This window comes from Tauraco erythrolophus, chromosome 2, assembly GCF_009769465.1.
Source record: "Tauraco erythrolophus isolate bTauEry1 chromosome 2, bTauEry1.pri, whole genome shotgun sequence".
Taxonomy (NCBI): domain Eukaryota; kingdom Metazoa; phylum Chordata; class Aves; order Musophagiformes; family Musophagidae; genus Tauraco; species Tauraco erythrolophus.
The window spans coordinates 25,986,547-26,002,738 of record NC_141466.1 but is presented as its reverse complement, the minus strand read 5'-3'; the positions used below and the strand labels follow the sequence as shown (position 1 = coordinate 26,002,738).

The 16,192-nt window shown below is 54.4% G+C and overlaps 1 protein-coding gene across 1 annotated transcript; it reads left to right on the top strand.

Moving 5' to 3' along the window:
- The first annotated feature begins 898 nt into the window (after positions 1–898).
- Positions 899–2,218, top strand: POU3F2 (POU class 3 homeobox 2). Its single transcript, XM_009986192.2, has one exon. The coding sequence runs from the start codon at positions 899–901 to the stop codon at positions 2,216–2,218; it is 1,320 nt and encodes a 439-aa protein (XP_009984494.2).
- The last annotated feature ends 13,974 nt before the right edge of the window (positions 2,219–16,192 follow it).

Genomic DNA, 16,192 nt, shown 5'->3' with positions numbered 1-16,192 from the left:
AAATCTTCCGTACCGATGCAGAGCCGCCAGCGCGGCCGAGGCGGCACTGGCAGGCACCCCGTCCCCCCCGGGACGGCATAAGTGGCATCATACCACCTCCGCAGCGCCGAGGTGCGAAGCTCCGACATCCCCGGCGGAGCGCTGCGCTCCGGGGAGCACTGGGTGCCCGGGGACCGGCGGGCAGGGAGGGGGTCGCCGGCTCCCCGCCCCCGGGGGCGCGGCGCTCCCCGGCCCCGCCGGCGGGGCCGGCTGCGGGGCGGCGCTGCGCGCGTTCGGCCCGGCTGAGAAAGTTGGGGGCGGGAAGACGGGCACCCCCCGAAGCCCCGTAGCACCCGCCCCGGGGCAGCGCGGTCGGGTCCGCGCAGAGACCCGCGGCGGGGCGCGGGGCCCCGGTAGGGCGCGAGCAACAGGAGCCGGCGGGCGGAGCGGTGGCGGCGGCGGCGGCGGCGGCAGCCTCCCGCCGGCGGTGCGGTGCGGCGCGGCGCTGCCCCGGCGGGGCGGGCCGGGGCGGGGCCGGCGGCGGAGCGCCCCCCGCTCTCTCCCCTCCCCTCCCGCCACCGCCCCCCGCCCCGCGGCCGCCGCTCCCCCGCGCCCCGTTCCCCCTCGGAGTTGGGTTCCAGAGGGCGGGCGGGGGGGCGGGGCGGGGGGCGGGGCGCTGCCGCCGGGGCGCGCCAATGGTGGGCGGCGGCGGCGGCGGTTGCCAGGGGCGCCCGCGTCCGTCAGGGCGCGGGGAGCCAATGGTGTGCGGCGGCGGGGCGGGGCGGCCGCGCGTGCCTTCGCAGTGGGCCCCGCCGCGCGGGCCGGGGGGGCGCGGGCGCCGCGCGGCGCCCGAGGCGAAAAAGTAGCTGTCAAATGCGCGGCGCCTTTAACCGGCGCGATCAGTGCGGCTCGGCGAGTCATGGCGACCGCAGCCTCCAACCACTACAGCCTGCTCGCCTCCGGCTCCCCCATGGTGCACGCCGAGCCGCCCGGCGGCATGCAGCCCGGCGGCGGCTACCGCGACGCCGGCGCCCTGGTGCAGGCGGACTACGCGCTGCAGAGCAACGGGCACCCGCTGAGCCACGCTCACCAGTGGATCGCGGCGCTGTCCCACGGCGGCCCCGGCGGCGGCGGCGGCGGCGGCGGAGGGGGCGGCGGCGGCGGCGGCGGCGGCGAGGCGCCCTGGTCGGCGGGCGCGCTGGGCCAGCCCGACATCAAGCCGGCGGTGGTGCAGGCGGGCGGGCGCGGCGACGAGCTGCCGCCGCCGCCGCCGCCGCCGCCGCAGCACCCGCCGCCGGGGCGGGCGCCGCACCTGGTGCACCACGGCGGCGGCGGCGGGCACCACGCGGCGGCGGCGGCGGCGGCGGCGGCGGCGGCGTGGCGGGCGGGCGGCGCGGCGCACCTGCCGCCCGGCATGGCCGCGGCCAACGGCGCGCAGGCGGGGCTGCTCTACTCCCAGCCGCCCGGCTTCACCGTCAACGGGATGCTGGGCGCCGCGCAGCCGGCGCTGCACCACCACGGCCTGCGCGACGCCCACGAAGAGCCGCCGCCGGGGCCGCCCGGGCCGCCGCACCACGGCGCCGAGCACCCGCCGCCGCCCCACGGCCCCCACCCCGGGGCGGCCGGGCCGGCGCCCGCCTCCGCCGCCGCGCCCCCCGGGCCGCCGCCGCATCACGACCCGCACTCGGACGAGGACACGCCGACCTCGGACGACCTGGAGCAGTTCGCCAAGCAGTTCAAGCAGCGGCGCATCAAACTGGGATTTACCCAAGCGGACGTGGGGCTGGCGCTGGGCACCCTCTACGGCAACGTCTTCTCGCAGACCACCATCTGCCGCTTCGAGGCCCTGCAGCTCAGCTTCAAGAACATGTGCAAGCTGAAGCCTTTGTTGAACAAGTGGTTGGAGGAGGCGGACTCCTCCTCGGGCAGCCCCACCAGCATAGACAAGATCGCGGCGCAGGGCCGCAAGCGGAAAAAGCGCACCTCCATCGAGGTGAGCGTCAAGGGCGCGCTGGAGAGCCACTTCCTCAAGTGCCCCAAGCCCTCCGCCCAGGAGATCACCTCGCTCGCGGACAGCCTACAGCTGGAGAAGGAGGTGGTGAGAGTGTGGTTTTGTAACAGGAGACAGAAAGAGAAGCGCATGACTCCCCCGGGAGGGACGCTGCCGGGCGCCGAGGACGTGTACGGGGCCAGCAGGGACACGCCGCCGCACCACGGGGTGCAGACCCCCGTGCAGTGAACTCGCGGCGGGGGCGCCCGGCCCCTCCTCCTCCTCCTCCTCCTCCTCTTCCTCCTCCTCCTCCTCCTCCTCCTCCTCCTCCTCTCCTCCTTCCCCCAACTTTTGATTGTCCTCCTTTTTTTCTTTTTTGTTTTTCTTTTTATTATTATTATTTTCTCCCATCTTTAAAAAAAAAGACAAAAACAAAAAAAGAAACAAAAAAAAACGCGCAAAAAAAAAAAGAAAAACAAAACAAAAAGCGAGCGAGCAAGAGGGCGAGCGCGAATCACAGCAGACAGACAGACAGACAGACAAAGCACCTGCAGCGGACTGTCCCTTAGACGGTAGCAGGTGCGATGCTGTATTTTGACCTTTCCCAGGCGAGTGCCCGTGAACCGGAGCGGAGTGAGTACCGCGCACAGGCAGGCAGGCAGGCAGGCACCGGCGGGGCAGCGGCAGGTACCGGTAAGGACAGGCACCGGCACCGGCACCGGCCGGGCAAGGCGCAGGGCGAAGCAGTTCGCACAAAACTCCCTTGCTCGCTGGTGAAAAAAAACACGGCGCTGCCCTGCCGGGGAGGGGGCGAGAGGGGAGGGAGGGGGGGCCGCAGCCGCTTCGGGTCCCCTCCGCAGCCCCCTCCCGCCACACAAAGGCTGATCGCATTGTGGAATGTCGCTCGGTGTTGGCACATGCTGCTGTGTTTATTTTCTGTGGATCCCCTGTAGGAAAATATGAAAAAAAAAAATGAAGAGAAAGGAAAAGCTATCCCTTTTGATGTAGACAGTATTTAACCGTACCAATTTGCACTGCAAGAAAATCGAAGTTTACATAAACAAATTCTTTTTCTTTCTTTCTTTTTTTTTTTTCCTTCCTTTCCGACCTTAATTTTGCAAATGACTTGCATTTTCCACGGTGAGCGTTAGTCAACCAGTGACCGGTCTACAATATGTTACTGTGTTTTAGCCTTTGCTTTATGTGTATATGTGAACTTTTGTTATAAACAAGTCTTCTTAAATATGTGTAACGCTTATTTTCTCCTTTTACCGTAGCAAAAAGAATGCGTATATCTGTATGTATGTATACATATGCATGCGTGCATAGACGTACATATATACACATATATATAATCTCTCTATATACACATATATATGCACCGCCAGCTTCCATTCTCCAGAGGCGTGACTCTTGTAACTGCTTAATAGACGCCTTCAACGGCCAGAGTCGAGTTTGGAGAAGGGAGAATAACGCAAATCGACAAAGTAAACTTCATTTTCAGGCAGTGTGGCCGGGGGCCGAGGCGCAGCTAGATGGGGAGGGGAAAAAAAAAAAAAAAATATATATATATATTTATATATATATATTTATATATATATATGCAGCCCTTCCAGATCGTGTCAGTGCGGGCAAGCAAGGCCCGGGGTGGGAAAGGTGGAGACGAAACACCACGTTTCCAGAGTTTCCCCGGAGAAAGTGGCACTTCCTTGAGAGGGAAAAGGGATTATTTGACCACCCATCCCAGCCCCCTTCCCTTTCCCCTCCTCCCTCCCCGAGGCTTCCCGTCCGTGCCTTTGGCATCCCCGCTCCCACTGCCCGGGCAGCCTGTGCCGATGTCAGCCTCCAAACTTTCTTTCATTGCGCAGTTTCGCAGCAAGGCAGAGCCAGGGAGAGCCCGAGGAGCTGCCGGGCCCGAGGAGGGGGTCCCTGGGTGCTTACACCTGCGTGTAAACACACGCTGCTTCCCCCTCCCCCCGCAGAGACCGCGTGTGTTTCTTTCTCGCTTTTCTTTTTCGGTTTTTTTTTTTTTTCCTGTTCGTATCTAGCCCCCTCCTCCCCCACTTCCTTTGGTCAGATTGCGGTATAATTTATTGAAGGAAAGAACCAGTTTTAAACTTGGACAGCCTTATGTCTTTCACTGGGGAACGCAATGAAGTGGGAAAAAAAAATGCCATTTTTCAATCAGTCTTTTTTCTTCCCTTCGTTAATAGTTTTAAAGTGCATTTCGTGACATTATCTTGATGGGAAACGGTTAACTTCAGAAAAAAAAAAAAAAGAAAAAAGAGAAAAACCCACGGGGACAGAAAAAAAAAACAAACCTGGGGAAAATAAAAGCAAAACAAAAAGCTCTAAAGGGAAGCAGAGGAGCGGGACCTCGGAGCAGCGCATGTATGTGCGTGTGTCTGCGTGCGTGTGTTTGTGTACTTATGCACACACACAGCTCTGCATATACATTAGAGGAACTTTAAACTACGATAGTTATAAATTCATAAAGGGAACATTTAGTCAGCACAAACGGGTGCTATAGAGACAAAGCATTTTTGTAATCTCAAAGTTTACTTAGTTGAGTGTTGGACAATTATGGAGAAAAAAACAGAGAAGCATTCTCTCGCAGAACTCTCCTATAAATATTGCATTCAGTAGCTAAGGCTTTAGAGTATGTTTCTCATTGTCTTTTAAAGCGCCTGTGACATTGGGTTTTCTTTCCTTCTTCTTTCCCTCTCCCTTTCTTTCTTTCTCTTTCTTTTTTTTTCTTTCTTCTTGGTAAGACAGATGATGATTTCTAAGAGGCACATGCATTAGCCTTTTTCCTAGTTTTCCAACAATTGTTACAAAGATACGGGCACCAAGCTTTTCTCTTTTCTTTTTTTTTTTTTTTTTTTGGATGTATTGAGCTGCTTGTTATTTAAAGTGTTGAGGACTAGCGCCTAGTGAAGTGAATCAGATCAGGGCAGATCCAGTGGTAAAGGGAGGAAATGAACTTTCAGACACTTATTAATACGTGCGTAAGGTCAGAAAACGGAGTCGAGAGGATGTTTGAGAAAAGCCTCAAACTCTAAATAGGTTTACTAAAAAAAAAAAAAAAAAGTTACCACGCAAACCTTACCACTATGTATATATGTTTAATATTTGTCCTTTGCAATGCAGAAATAGTTTCAATGTTTTCTTTGTCTATTTTTCTTTTTTTTTTTTTAAATGCTACCCAGGGAAATATTTTCATATCATTTTTAAGTGGCCTGCCTCAATGTATATTTATTTCTTTTAAAGCAAACAGGTTCTGGAAACTGTTTTTCTGTAGCTTTAAATGAGTAGGTGAACAAAATCTATATGGGATGTAATTTTTTTTTTTTGGTTCAGTCTCTTTAAAAATACTTTGTTTTGGTACATTTGGATGTGCTTGTGGGGAAAAATAAAAACGCAGAGATCCTTATATATTTATGTTAAAGTAATATTTTATTATCTACATAAAACAGAAATGCACAATACCTTCATAGTTTGTTCTAATTATTGAAATATCTTTATTTTATTTTTAAAGATAGCACAGATTTGCATAGTTCTTAAGATTTGGAGGGAGAACACCCCAGTACTTATACTGAGTTGAGTTTTGTGTAAAAGCACCACCATTCCTTTATATTTCATGGAATTTTTTGGAATAAATTTGATGCCTATACCGAGAGGTTCCACGTCCATAACTTCCAGGGTCTTGAAGGAGAGCCTCAGGAGCTGTGTGCGTTGTGGCTCTCCGCAGACGAACCGCAGCCGTGTGTTTTGAAGCATTGATTTCTGTGCGAGTAGGGGTGTCCTGCCTTTGATGCTGGTGGGGAGGAGATCTGCTCCTCGAGTTGGTTGCATGCTCTGGCGGAAGGCTTGGGGGAGAAAAGCCTCTCCTCTCCTTCCCTTTTGATAATTTAAGGTCTGTCTCATTCAAAAAAAAAAAAAAAAAAAAAGAAAAAGAAAAAGAAAGAAAGAAAGAAAGAAAGAAATCAGAAAGGCGGGGCTTAGTTGTGAGGAGTAGCGTTTAAAAGAGGGAGGAAGGACCCGGCTGCCCAGCGGCTGGCGGGGGTGCGGTCCCGGCACCCGCGGGGCTGCGCACCGCTGGGGCGGACGCTCCGCGGGCCGGGCCGGGCCGTGGGCCCCGGCACCCATCCGGCGGGCCGGGGCGATCACGTCAGGCGTCTGTGGCTGCGTGTGTGTGATGACCCGGTCGGTTTTACCCGGAGGGGTCCCGGCTGGGGACCAGCGGGGCTGGCGCGCTGGCGAGCGACATCAAACTGAGCGGTGTTGGCACATGCGGCGGTGTGTTCGAGTCATTCTGGGCCGGCTCGGTTTCCTAAGTGCAGTATCTCCTCTTCTCCTCCCTTTCTCCCTCCCTCCCTCCCTCCCTCTACCCCTTTACGATAGTTTCTAGGCTTATTAGATTTAATCATCTTTTCTAACTCTTAGTCAATATTACGCTCATCCCGAACAGATTCAGCTAAATGATCTTATCAATAGTTTCGAAGAGAAGTGACAGAAAGAAGAAGTGTTTTGTGACCGCAGACGTGCTGACGGGTAAAATGTGGAAGCCGGGTATGGATTTAAAAGTCCTCGGTCAATAGCCCGCGGAACCGGCTGCGGAAAGCGAGGAGCCTCTGCCCTCTGCAGGACACACGGGTGGGCGCCGAGGGAATATTCTTCCTTCGAGGACAGGGCCCCTGCTGTCGGCGACCGCTCCCGCGTCGGGTGGACAGGAGGTGCTTTAGATGGATGGTGCCTTGCTCGGCGGGGCAGGCCCGACGCCGCGGGGATGGCCGCCGAGAGGCGTTGGTGGGGGGGGGAGGCGGTGCCCCGTCGTTGCTCGGGGCCGGGCCGCCCTGCTGTGGATGATGGCCTCGGGCTGCTCCTCTGGGGATCTTTGCTCAGCGAGAGGTTGATCAGATGGGAGCGACTTCTCTCGTCTTTCCCGGCTGGTTGCGGGGAGGCCGGACGGTTGAGGAATCCCTTCCCCTGTTTCCTTCTCTCTCTATTTTAAGAGAAAGAAGAGGAGAAAAAGGAGCAGCCGTAGGATGCAACTTCTGCAGGTGGATGTCAGGGTGCTAGGCAGCTCCCAGGGCTTCCCCACCCTCGTTCCCGGCAGGGACTTTCTGTCGTAGATGAGATGTCAACGGCAAAAGCCGTGTTTCCTCGGATCGCTCCCTCTGATGGAGGCCGAAACCGAAAGGCGGGAGGAGACTGTGTATCCCGAAGCCCTTGAGTCGTAGTTGTCTTCCGCCGTGTTGGCGGCTCCGCGGGAGTCAGAGGCAGCGGTCGGTGCTGCCCGCCTAGGGGAGCTCTGGCTGCCGCTCAGCCCTGCAAACTCTCCCAAGGGCGGGCAGGGAGGGTCCTGGGGCTTGGGAAAGAGAAGCGGAGAAAGGGCGAAAATAATCCGGCAAATCGCCCAGGTTGCGGGGCAGGCCGGGGTGGTACCGCGCCAGTGATGCTCTCGGGCCGGGCAACTTGCGAGAGCCCCGACGGTCGCCCCGGCTCCGCCCCGTCATGTCTCTCTCTCCCCCTCGGGTTTTGTTGGCGGGAGCTCGGGGTTTCCCTCCCGAGACCCCGCTTTCCAATGCCCCGTCGCGCGGGGATACGGCGGGACGGGCCTGGCTGCCTGCGCCATCCCGGCCGCCTGCTTCCTGCCTCGACCCCGACCCCCCAGCCTGGAGCCGCCCGCCCTCCTTCTCCTGCTTCCCCGGCTGCCTGTCCCTGCCCGCCGGGGCGGTCCCAGGCTCCAAACTTGTCCCAAGCCGCCTCGTTGGGGGTTTGATGGCTCTTTGTTCGGTGCCGTCGGTGCGGGGTTTCTCCGGGGATGAGTGACCCGCCCGGGGAGGGGAGGTGACGGCCTCCGGTGGGCGATGAGGCCCGGCGGCGACGGGGAGAGCGGCCAGCGGTGGGCGGGCGCGCTGGGTTTAGTCCGACTTAAACCCCTGGGTTTAGATAAAGCCGTGGAGACGGTGGCGTACGGCAGCCTTTTGCTGCCTGGAAAACGGAGGCTGGGCGTTGTGGTCTGTCTGGGAAAACGTGGCTCTCCTGCGACCTCTGCTCCTTCGGAGGTTATCTATTTATTTTGCATTTCGGAAGGGGCGGGGGCCTGGATTGCTTTAATCTCGAAATAGAAAAGAAAAAACCCCCACACTTTTTCAGAGTTGCGGGCGCTAGGTTGGTACTTCGTGCTCGGGGCATGGGCAGGTTGGCGTCGGGCGTGTAGGAAGATGCTCCGAAGAAGGCGAGTTTCACCCTGGCTCGGCCGGGCGGTACTTGGAGGAGCCGGCACTTTTCCGGGAGAAATTAGTGCGAGCACCCCCAAAGCGTGTTTCAGAAGAGGGGAAATAGAAAGGCAAGAGCTTCTTCTCAGACCCGACTTCTGACCAAACTGTACACCAAACCGGCGGGCTTTTCGACAGCCCGTGGCCAGTCCCTCTCCTCGAACGGCGAATCCCTCCCTGCTAACTCTGTGCAAACACCCGCGAAACTCGGCCGGTTGTCCCGGGCGCCAGGGCCGGGGAGGCCGCCCGTGCCGGCGCGGAGCCCCTTCCCCGCCCACCTGCTTCCTCCCCCGGCCCCGCGCCGCCCCCGCAAGGCCCGGGCCTCCCCGCGGGACGCGGGGGTCGGCTCCTGGGCGAGGGAGGGATGGGGGCGAGGGAGAGGGATGGGGCGAGGGCGGCGGCGGAGGAGCGGCGGAAACTCTTCGCCGGTGCTGCCGGGAGGCGCGGCGGAGCGGCGGCGGGCGCTGCCCCCTTGCCCCGGGGGGGCGGGCGGCCGGGAGCGGGGACGTCGAATCCCTTCTGCCCGAGGAAAGGAGGAGTTTGACCAGTGTCTGCCTGGCCCCGTCCGCGCGCAGGATGAGTCCCCTGCCCGGACAGAGCCGCTGCCGGTGCGGGGCAGGCTGGCTGCCTCCCCCCTGCTCGGGGCGCAGGCCGTGGGGGGCGAGGGGGTCGGCGGGGCCGGCCCAGGGGACCCCACCGTTCCCACGGCGGGGCCGTGGCCGGGCGGGCTGTCCCGGGGTGCCGCCGGGCCCCGCCGCCGGGCTCCAACTCCGGCCCGGCCGCGGTTCTTCCGGCGGCCCCGCAACGTCCAGGCCGGCCGGGATCAGCCGTACCGCTCCGTGTGTCCCCGGGCGTGTCCGCACACATGTTGGTTTTGGGGATTAAAAAGCGAGAAGGCCAGTAGGAAGTTGGCGGCCGGCGTTTCTTCCCCTCCGCCTCGAAGGGCGGCGAATCCCGGCAGGAAAAGCCGGGCAGAGGCAGCTCGTAGTAGTGGTGGCGAGACCGCTCTCCCCCTCTTCTTCCCCAACCCGTCCCGTCCCGTCCCCTCTCGTCCCGGGAGTTGTAAGAGGCGCTCGTCTAAAAGTTAGGACTTGTTTTTAGCCGGCCTGACTCATTCATTAATTCCCTTTCCCTCCTTGATTCATTCATGTCTGCAGTCATTCATTGCCAAGTCCATGGAGGCATCAGCTCCTTGGTCAGTAGGGGAGAGGCACAAACAAGGATGGTGCTATTTATTTCCCTCTGCCTGTGGATTTCTAAGACGTTCAAGCAGGCACAATCATTAAACTAATTTGTATTTGATTGTTTGGGCGGACGGGGGTGAATTTTATTGCACTAAGCATTCAAGCACGCACGCATCGCTGATTACCAGTATACATTAAATAAAGTTGTTTGTACACATTGTCTTACCACATATAGGCAGTCTTATTATTCTAATTACTCTAATTAGTGCATTGAAATGTTTTCTACTTGATTTGAGGAGACAGTGATTAGTTCTATTACTTCTTTTAACTCTTATTTCATGGAAAACTGTTGATGCATGTTCCAATTACCTTGTTTTTCTCTTTAATATAGCGCGGGCCAAAAATACGATGAAATGATACCGTTGGCGGGCGGAAACATTCATCTATTTTTCCTTTTTAAAAGAGCTTCCATTTTTTATAGATCTCCCCACCAGATAGACACTTTCCCCTCATCCAAGCGTCCGCAAATAATTATTTCTAGCCAAAGCAGCAGCACGTTTCTTTACAATTTCTTCTGCTACTGCTTTGGTACTTTACGGTTGTAGCATTTACCTTTTTTTTTTTTTTTCCCTATAAAAAAAGAAAAGGAGTCTGAGGTATATTTGATGCAAATCTATTTCGTAAGTTTTAAATTAAGGTTACTATTAATTGATAAGATCAGTTCATCAAACATGTTACTTCGATAGGGAATTGTAATTAAAACCTTAATCCCGTTGGAGACTTATTTTTTTCTTAAACACTTTCTTGAGGGATTTTTTTCTTTCCTTCTTTTTTTTTTTTTTTTTTTTACTTTTCCCGCGCCGGTTGCCGTTTTAAACACGGCGGAGATAGGAAGCGGAGCCCAGAGCTCACCAGAGCAGAGAGGTTATTTCGTTATCGAAACACCCATCCTCACTATTGAGCCAATAGACGTTTTGAGTCGAGTTTTGGGATATGTGTGTGTGTGGTTTTGCCTTTTGTGTCGATGTACCGGCCACTTAAACCCAGCCGGTGACAAAGCAGGCGGTGGGGATGGAATCTCGCCTTCCTCTCACGTTACAGACAGGGAGACCGGCTACTTCTCGGTCATAAAAAAACACTGCTTTTATTGTTGGTGTCTCCCCCCTCTCACCTTCCCGCTAGTTTGTTAAATAAATACGAAGACGTGTGGGGAAAAAAAAAATACAACAAAAAAAAAAAAAAAAAAAGGGAAAAAAGGGAAAAAAGGAAATGCAAACCGTCCCGTAAATTCTTAGAAGTCCAGGTCTAGAGGGAAATCTATGGAGTTACATAGGTAAATACCGGGCCTAGGCTGCTTATACTTTTAATATTTAAACTGGGATTATAGGGGATCTAAAGACGCCTTCCTAACCTTTGCCAATTGCCTGTGCAAGGAGAAATCCCGCAAGACGCACAAAGGGGCGAGACGGCTTCCCAAAGCTTCTGACAAACGACTCCGCCGCTGGTATGGCTGGGGACAGAATTTCTCCCAGGGGCGAGTGTGGGGGGGACGACACGGGCGGACATGGGGATAACGTGAGGGTGGTGGCTGTGGGGCGTGTGCGGGGCTGTTTGTCCTTCCCGCAGAATCTCGTTTCGTCCCGCTTCTTGGATCGGGGAAGATGCCACCGGCTGCGTCTCCGGCTTCGGCCCCGGTCCAGGTCCCGGTCCGGGCCCCGCGAGCCGGGACCGGGGCCGGGGCCGGAGCCGCAGCCGGTGCCACGCGTGGAGCGCGGGCGCCCCCTAGCGGCTGCCGTCAGCCCGGCCACCGCGGGGTCTCCCCCGGGAAGGGCAAGGGGGGAGCATCCCCCCGCCCCCTCCTCCCCTCTCCGAGATCTCTCTCTCCTTGGAAGCAAGGACGACGGGACTGGGCTCCGGGGCAGCCGGTGGAGATGTAACCGGAGTCCGCCACGGTGCCTCCGTGGGGGGAAGACAGTCGTGAATACGCTTGTCTTCCTCTAGTTTTTTCTTTTTCTTTCTTTTTTTTTTTTTTTTTTTTTAAGCTATACACACAGCAGCAGCAAAGTCCCGCGTTAAACGTGCTGTTTCTCCCGCCGTCTAGCTGAAATTTAAAAAAAAAACAAAACCAAAACAGCGAAACCAAACAAAACCCCAGCAAACTCCCGGTGCGTTTGCAAACCCCCGAGGGCTTCTCTTTCCAAAGGATTGGGGCGATGTCCTGTCCCATGGAGCGGCAACCCCTCTTCCAGCTCCGCAGGGCCGTGTGGGGTAACTGGACCAACCCATGCCATCCCCCCCCTCCGCGGCGTGGAAGCGGCCACGCGTGGCCCCCGCGCCCGCGGAGCCTCGCTCCGCCCCGTCACCCGTGGAGGGGTCACCTGTGGCGCTCGGCCCGTCCGACTTCGCTGCGTGGGGGTCGGTGACGTTCCTGCTGCTACCCTCAAGTTTCCTGCGGGGTCTGATCCCAGCGCCAGGTTCCCCGCAGCCCGCGGGAGCCGCTCTCCGCCCCACCGCGCATCCACCGCCGCTCCGTCCCGCCCGACGAGACAGGGCGCAGCCCGGGGAACGGGAGAAGGGCAAATTCCCGCGGCTCCGCCGTCTGCAGCCCCTCTCCCCCTCCCCGAGCTCTACACACCTCTGCCGGCGCCTTCCCCACTCGAGTCCCTGGGGAGGGTCTCCAATCCCACCATTTCGCCAAATGGTTTCTGTTCTTGCTGAAGTCGGATCACCCCGGATGCCAGACCGTCACTGAAAAAAAAAACAAACCCAACCATCCTTTGCCCCTTTGGGTGAAACCTCCATTTCCCAGGAACAGAGAACCAGAGACAGCCCTGGTCTCCTGCAGGGCCATTTGGTGCTGGCTGGATGCTCTCTCTCTTCACCCAACACCACGACGCCCTCCCCAAGCCACCTGAGAGCCATCAGGGGTTCATCTCTTTGGGGGACCCAGACCCCCGCAACAGCACTCGCTGGTGAGACCGCACAGGTTTACATCTTGTGTTTATTTCGGTGCTACCAGTTTTGTAACTGCTGCTTGCCACGCTGTGTAAGTAGGTGCTGAAAATGTTAAAATATTGTGAATATCAAGAACCAAAGCCATTCAGACATTCTGCTGCAGCAGACTTTGGCGCGCCAAAAACAGATAACTGATATATCACGATCTCCGAGTCTCTTGCTAAATCAACAAGCAAATTGAGCTGAAACAAAACAAAATAAACCAAACAGAAGAAAGATTAAGTTTTAGAAAGAAATGAGTGTTCTGCACAGAGTTGATCACACTACAGACAGCCAATACTGCAGCGCTGAGTAGACATGGGTGAAAACAACCTGTTTTCCAGCTGAACATCAATCGCAGCCCCATTCAGGTTCAGGTAGCAGAAATAAGACGCTCTGAGCAGGGCTGGAAGCGGGAAGGTAAGCACTGGTTACACCTGCCGCTAGGGATGAAGCCTGTGTCAGTGCCAGCTCTGTTCGCAGTAGGCAGAAAGCCACAACGAAGGTTCAGTCTCTAAAGGGAAAAGCTGGCTTTGTTTCAGGGACCCTTCTTAAACCAGAAGATAAGTAAGGACGGATTTATTTGTTGATGGGCCTGGGGAGCTGGATAACACTGACCTTTTGAGTACTAATTTTGCTGAACACTCTCAGTGTACAAATCATATCACGAACCAGACAGTTGTAATTTTTGGTAGAATCTAGGCCCTTAACTTAAGCAGTCCCTTATTAAAATGATGAATGTCTGGCCCTTCAAATCGTGTCAGAAAAAGGATGGACAACCCAGCCTGCCTACATGCCTTCTGTAGCTGACTAAGGGAAAGGAGGTGTTTCAGAGGACCTGCAGAGGGGCAGCTGGTCCATTCCGCTTTCATGCCGCCATCTCTCCAGCCGACTCACCCACAGCAGGGGCCAGGCCACTTTAAGTTACATATCTATAGAGGTGGGTTAGATTTCGCTTCCCTTCACTTCCCATGGGCTCTATCCACAAGGCTGAAATCGATTTCCCTCTTCCCTGCCTGGCCCAGCACCGTGACTCCTGCATTCCTGCCTTTACATCTCCAGTGAAAGGGCAGAAGGGGGCTCGCCCACAGCTAAGCCTCAGCTACACCTTCAGCTCCCCTTGGCCTGAATCCAAGGCTTCCCACCTCCTGGTGATGCTCTACCACCAGCCTTGGACCTAACACTTACCAGGTGAAATAAGGTTAGCTGCAGTAGGTGGTCAGCACTTACTAGTCCGAAACACACAGCCTAAACACAGGGCCACAGGCTGTTACAGGCAGTGGGAAGCCCTGTCGTTTCGATGTCCCAAAAGCTTTCTATTTAAGATTAAATTCAGCAGTGTCCAGAGAGTCTGGGGTAAGAAGGACACGCTGTGGAGTTTGCAGGAGACCTCAGAGGCAGCGGCTGCAACAGCAGCGAGCACTGTAAAACATAACAGCCTTATCGCAGTGCCACAATCCCAACCCGTTACCTAGTACAGAAGAGCACCCCCAGTGAATACGGCCCATTTTCTCATTTCTGTTAGTTTTGAGACAAAATATAGAGTTGCTATTTCTCAACCAGAGGGAACGGCCTCTCTGCCTTTTTCTGGACAGATCCTGTTGTTCTGTGTGAGCAGGGCCACGACAGGTACTAACTGTCCAGCAGACAGAAAGATGCAAGAAGGAGCTGGAGTTCCCTCACTCTTCCAAATTTCAACTCATAATCTGTAGGAGACTTCTGGGAAAAAGTGTTTTTATAAGGAGACAGTGTTGTTCTGAGGAAAAAGATATGCTAGGGAGCAAGGTAGTACGCTTGCTTTCTCGCATCACCTGATGAATGGCACTAACCTCCTCCAGTCTGAAGCCAGAGTTGAATATGGCAGCTCCAACTACCAGAGTTCAGGTTCAGTTCCTGCCAACTGAAAAATGCAAAACGCACCTAAGGACTGCATATTTAGTAAATTGCAAAAAGGTGGGTATTCAACCCACCCCTCTGAGACCAACTTCTTGCTATCAGGTGACAGCACCTGATCATTAGATGGAGATTATTAATCCTGATCCATGCCTCCTTTCCAAAGATCTCCCATCTTGAGCAGTGAAGACACAGATGTGAAAGCCTCCGTGTCTTCTGGAGAGCAGCAGAACACCCATGGATCAATACTTTAACTTGAAAGCTGCTGTCATTCTCTGAAGATACTGAATTATTTAAAAGTATATAAAAAAAAATCAGAGCGGCATTGTAGATCTCTGGGTTTGATCAGTACCCACTGCATTTCGCCCTTACAATGAAATCCTTTCTCTTCGCCAATTCAAACATAATTACTTACTCTTGCATAACATTTAAGTTCTCCATGAATGTCATTAGTATGAGACACAGTAAACATTACCTGATCACACAGAAAAAAGTGTGAATTACAAGGAAGTGAATTACAAGTTTAGTTACTTGTCCCCAGGTCAATCGGCAGGCACAGTGCTGACGATGACACAGTCCAGGGCACCCACCTGAAAGCTCTATACCTACCCACCACTTTTTTTCCCTTCCCCAATCACTTAAAAAGACGAGTATCTTACGCTCAACATGAGGTAGAGGTTGCAGACCTTAAAGAAAAATGTCTGCTGGAGGAATGAAAGTGACTCCAAAGCATCCTATCAAGTCTATCAATGCCCTGTATGGAAAAAAATAAATACGCAAATGCTGAAAACAGCGTGCCATCACCTTCAGCAAACTCTCTGTATGGGTCAGACAATGTTGCACACAAACACTTTGCAATTACCAAAGAGAAGCGACTGCAAAAAGGCCAGTAAGGATTTCTCTAAACAGAGAAACCACACAGTAAGTTCTCTAAAGTTCATCCCAAAGCACACTTGTTTCACGTATTTTCAAAACGCCCAACCAGGCAGTTCAGAGCTCTGACATTGTGCTGGGGTCACTGCAAGGGGACAGCTGCTCCCAGCAGCAGCAGCCCAGGAACAGGCATTGGACAGTGATAGCGGACACCAGACCCAACCATCTTCAGCACTATCTCAAAGCAAGGATGATGATCGCTTGCATCAATCACACTTTCTTAGATGTAATGAAAGCTTTTCATTCAAATTCCCATTCCAGTCTTAACTAGCTCTGAGCTGCTTTTGATAATTTTTAGCAACTGTTAAAATGACTAATTTAGGCCAGATACTCTTGATCCTTCTAGGAGAGGCCTCCTGTGCTAAACTAACAGCTGCCCAAATTGTTACGTTTGCTACTGGATACAAGTACTAGAAAAAACAACTTAAGTGGAATTGCCAGTCACATCTTTCTGTGACACCCAGAGTAGTTTTAAAATGTAGACTATTTTGTTCAAGCTCTGAGCTTGTAGCCAGTTAGCGAGGCCAACTCTGAACATAATTTATCCTTTTTACAAAGGAACTATGTGGACTGTATCACTGGGCTCCAAAAGTACTCAAAAACCTCTTGGTCTGAATTTTGAACTTAATTTTTTTTGTGTGTGCATTTGCATTCACAGAGATGGACATGACTTTTTTACAAAAATGCTGCTGTGCTGATTTTAACTCCTAAAGATATTTGGCAGCTCAATACTGCCTGATCACTGCATCAGGGAGTTTTTATTTCTAGCTCTTCAAAACCGTGAGGGAAAGTGTCACGTCAAAATCTGTGTGCAGTAATAAATGCCTGCATTGTACATGATATTACCAGTAAATAAAAAATCACAGCACGCATGGTATCAGATCTATGGTGTTCTGTTCAAATGCAGTGAAGGTTGCCAATCACATCTTAAAGTC

Coding starts and splice junctions, on each gene's coding strand:
- POU3F2 (XM_009986192.2), top strand. CDS start 899: ATGGCGACCGCAGCCTCCAACCACTACAGCCTGCTCGCCTCCGGCTCC.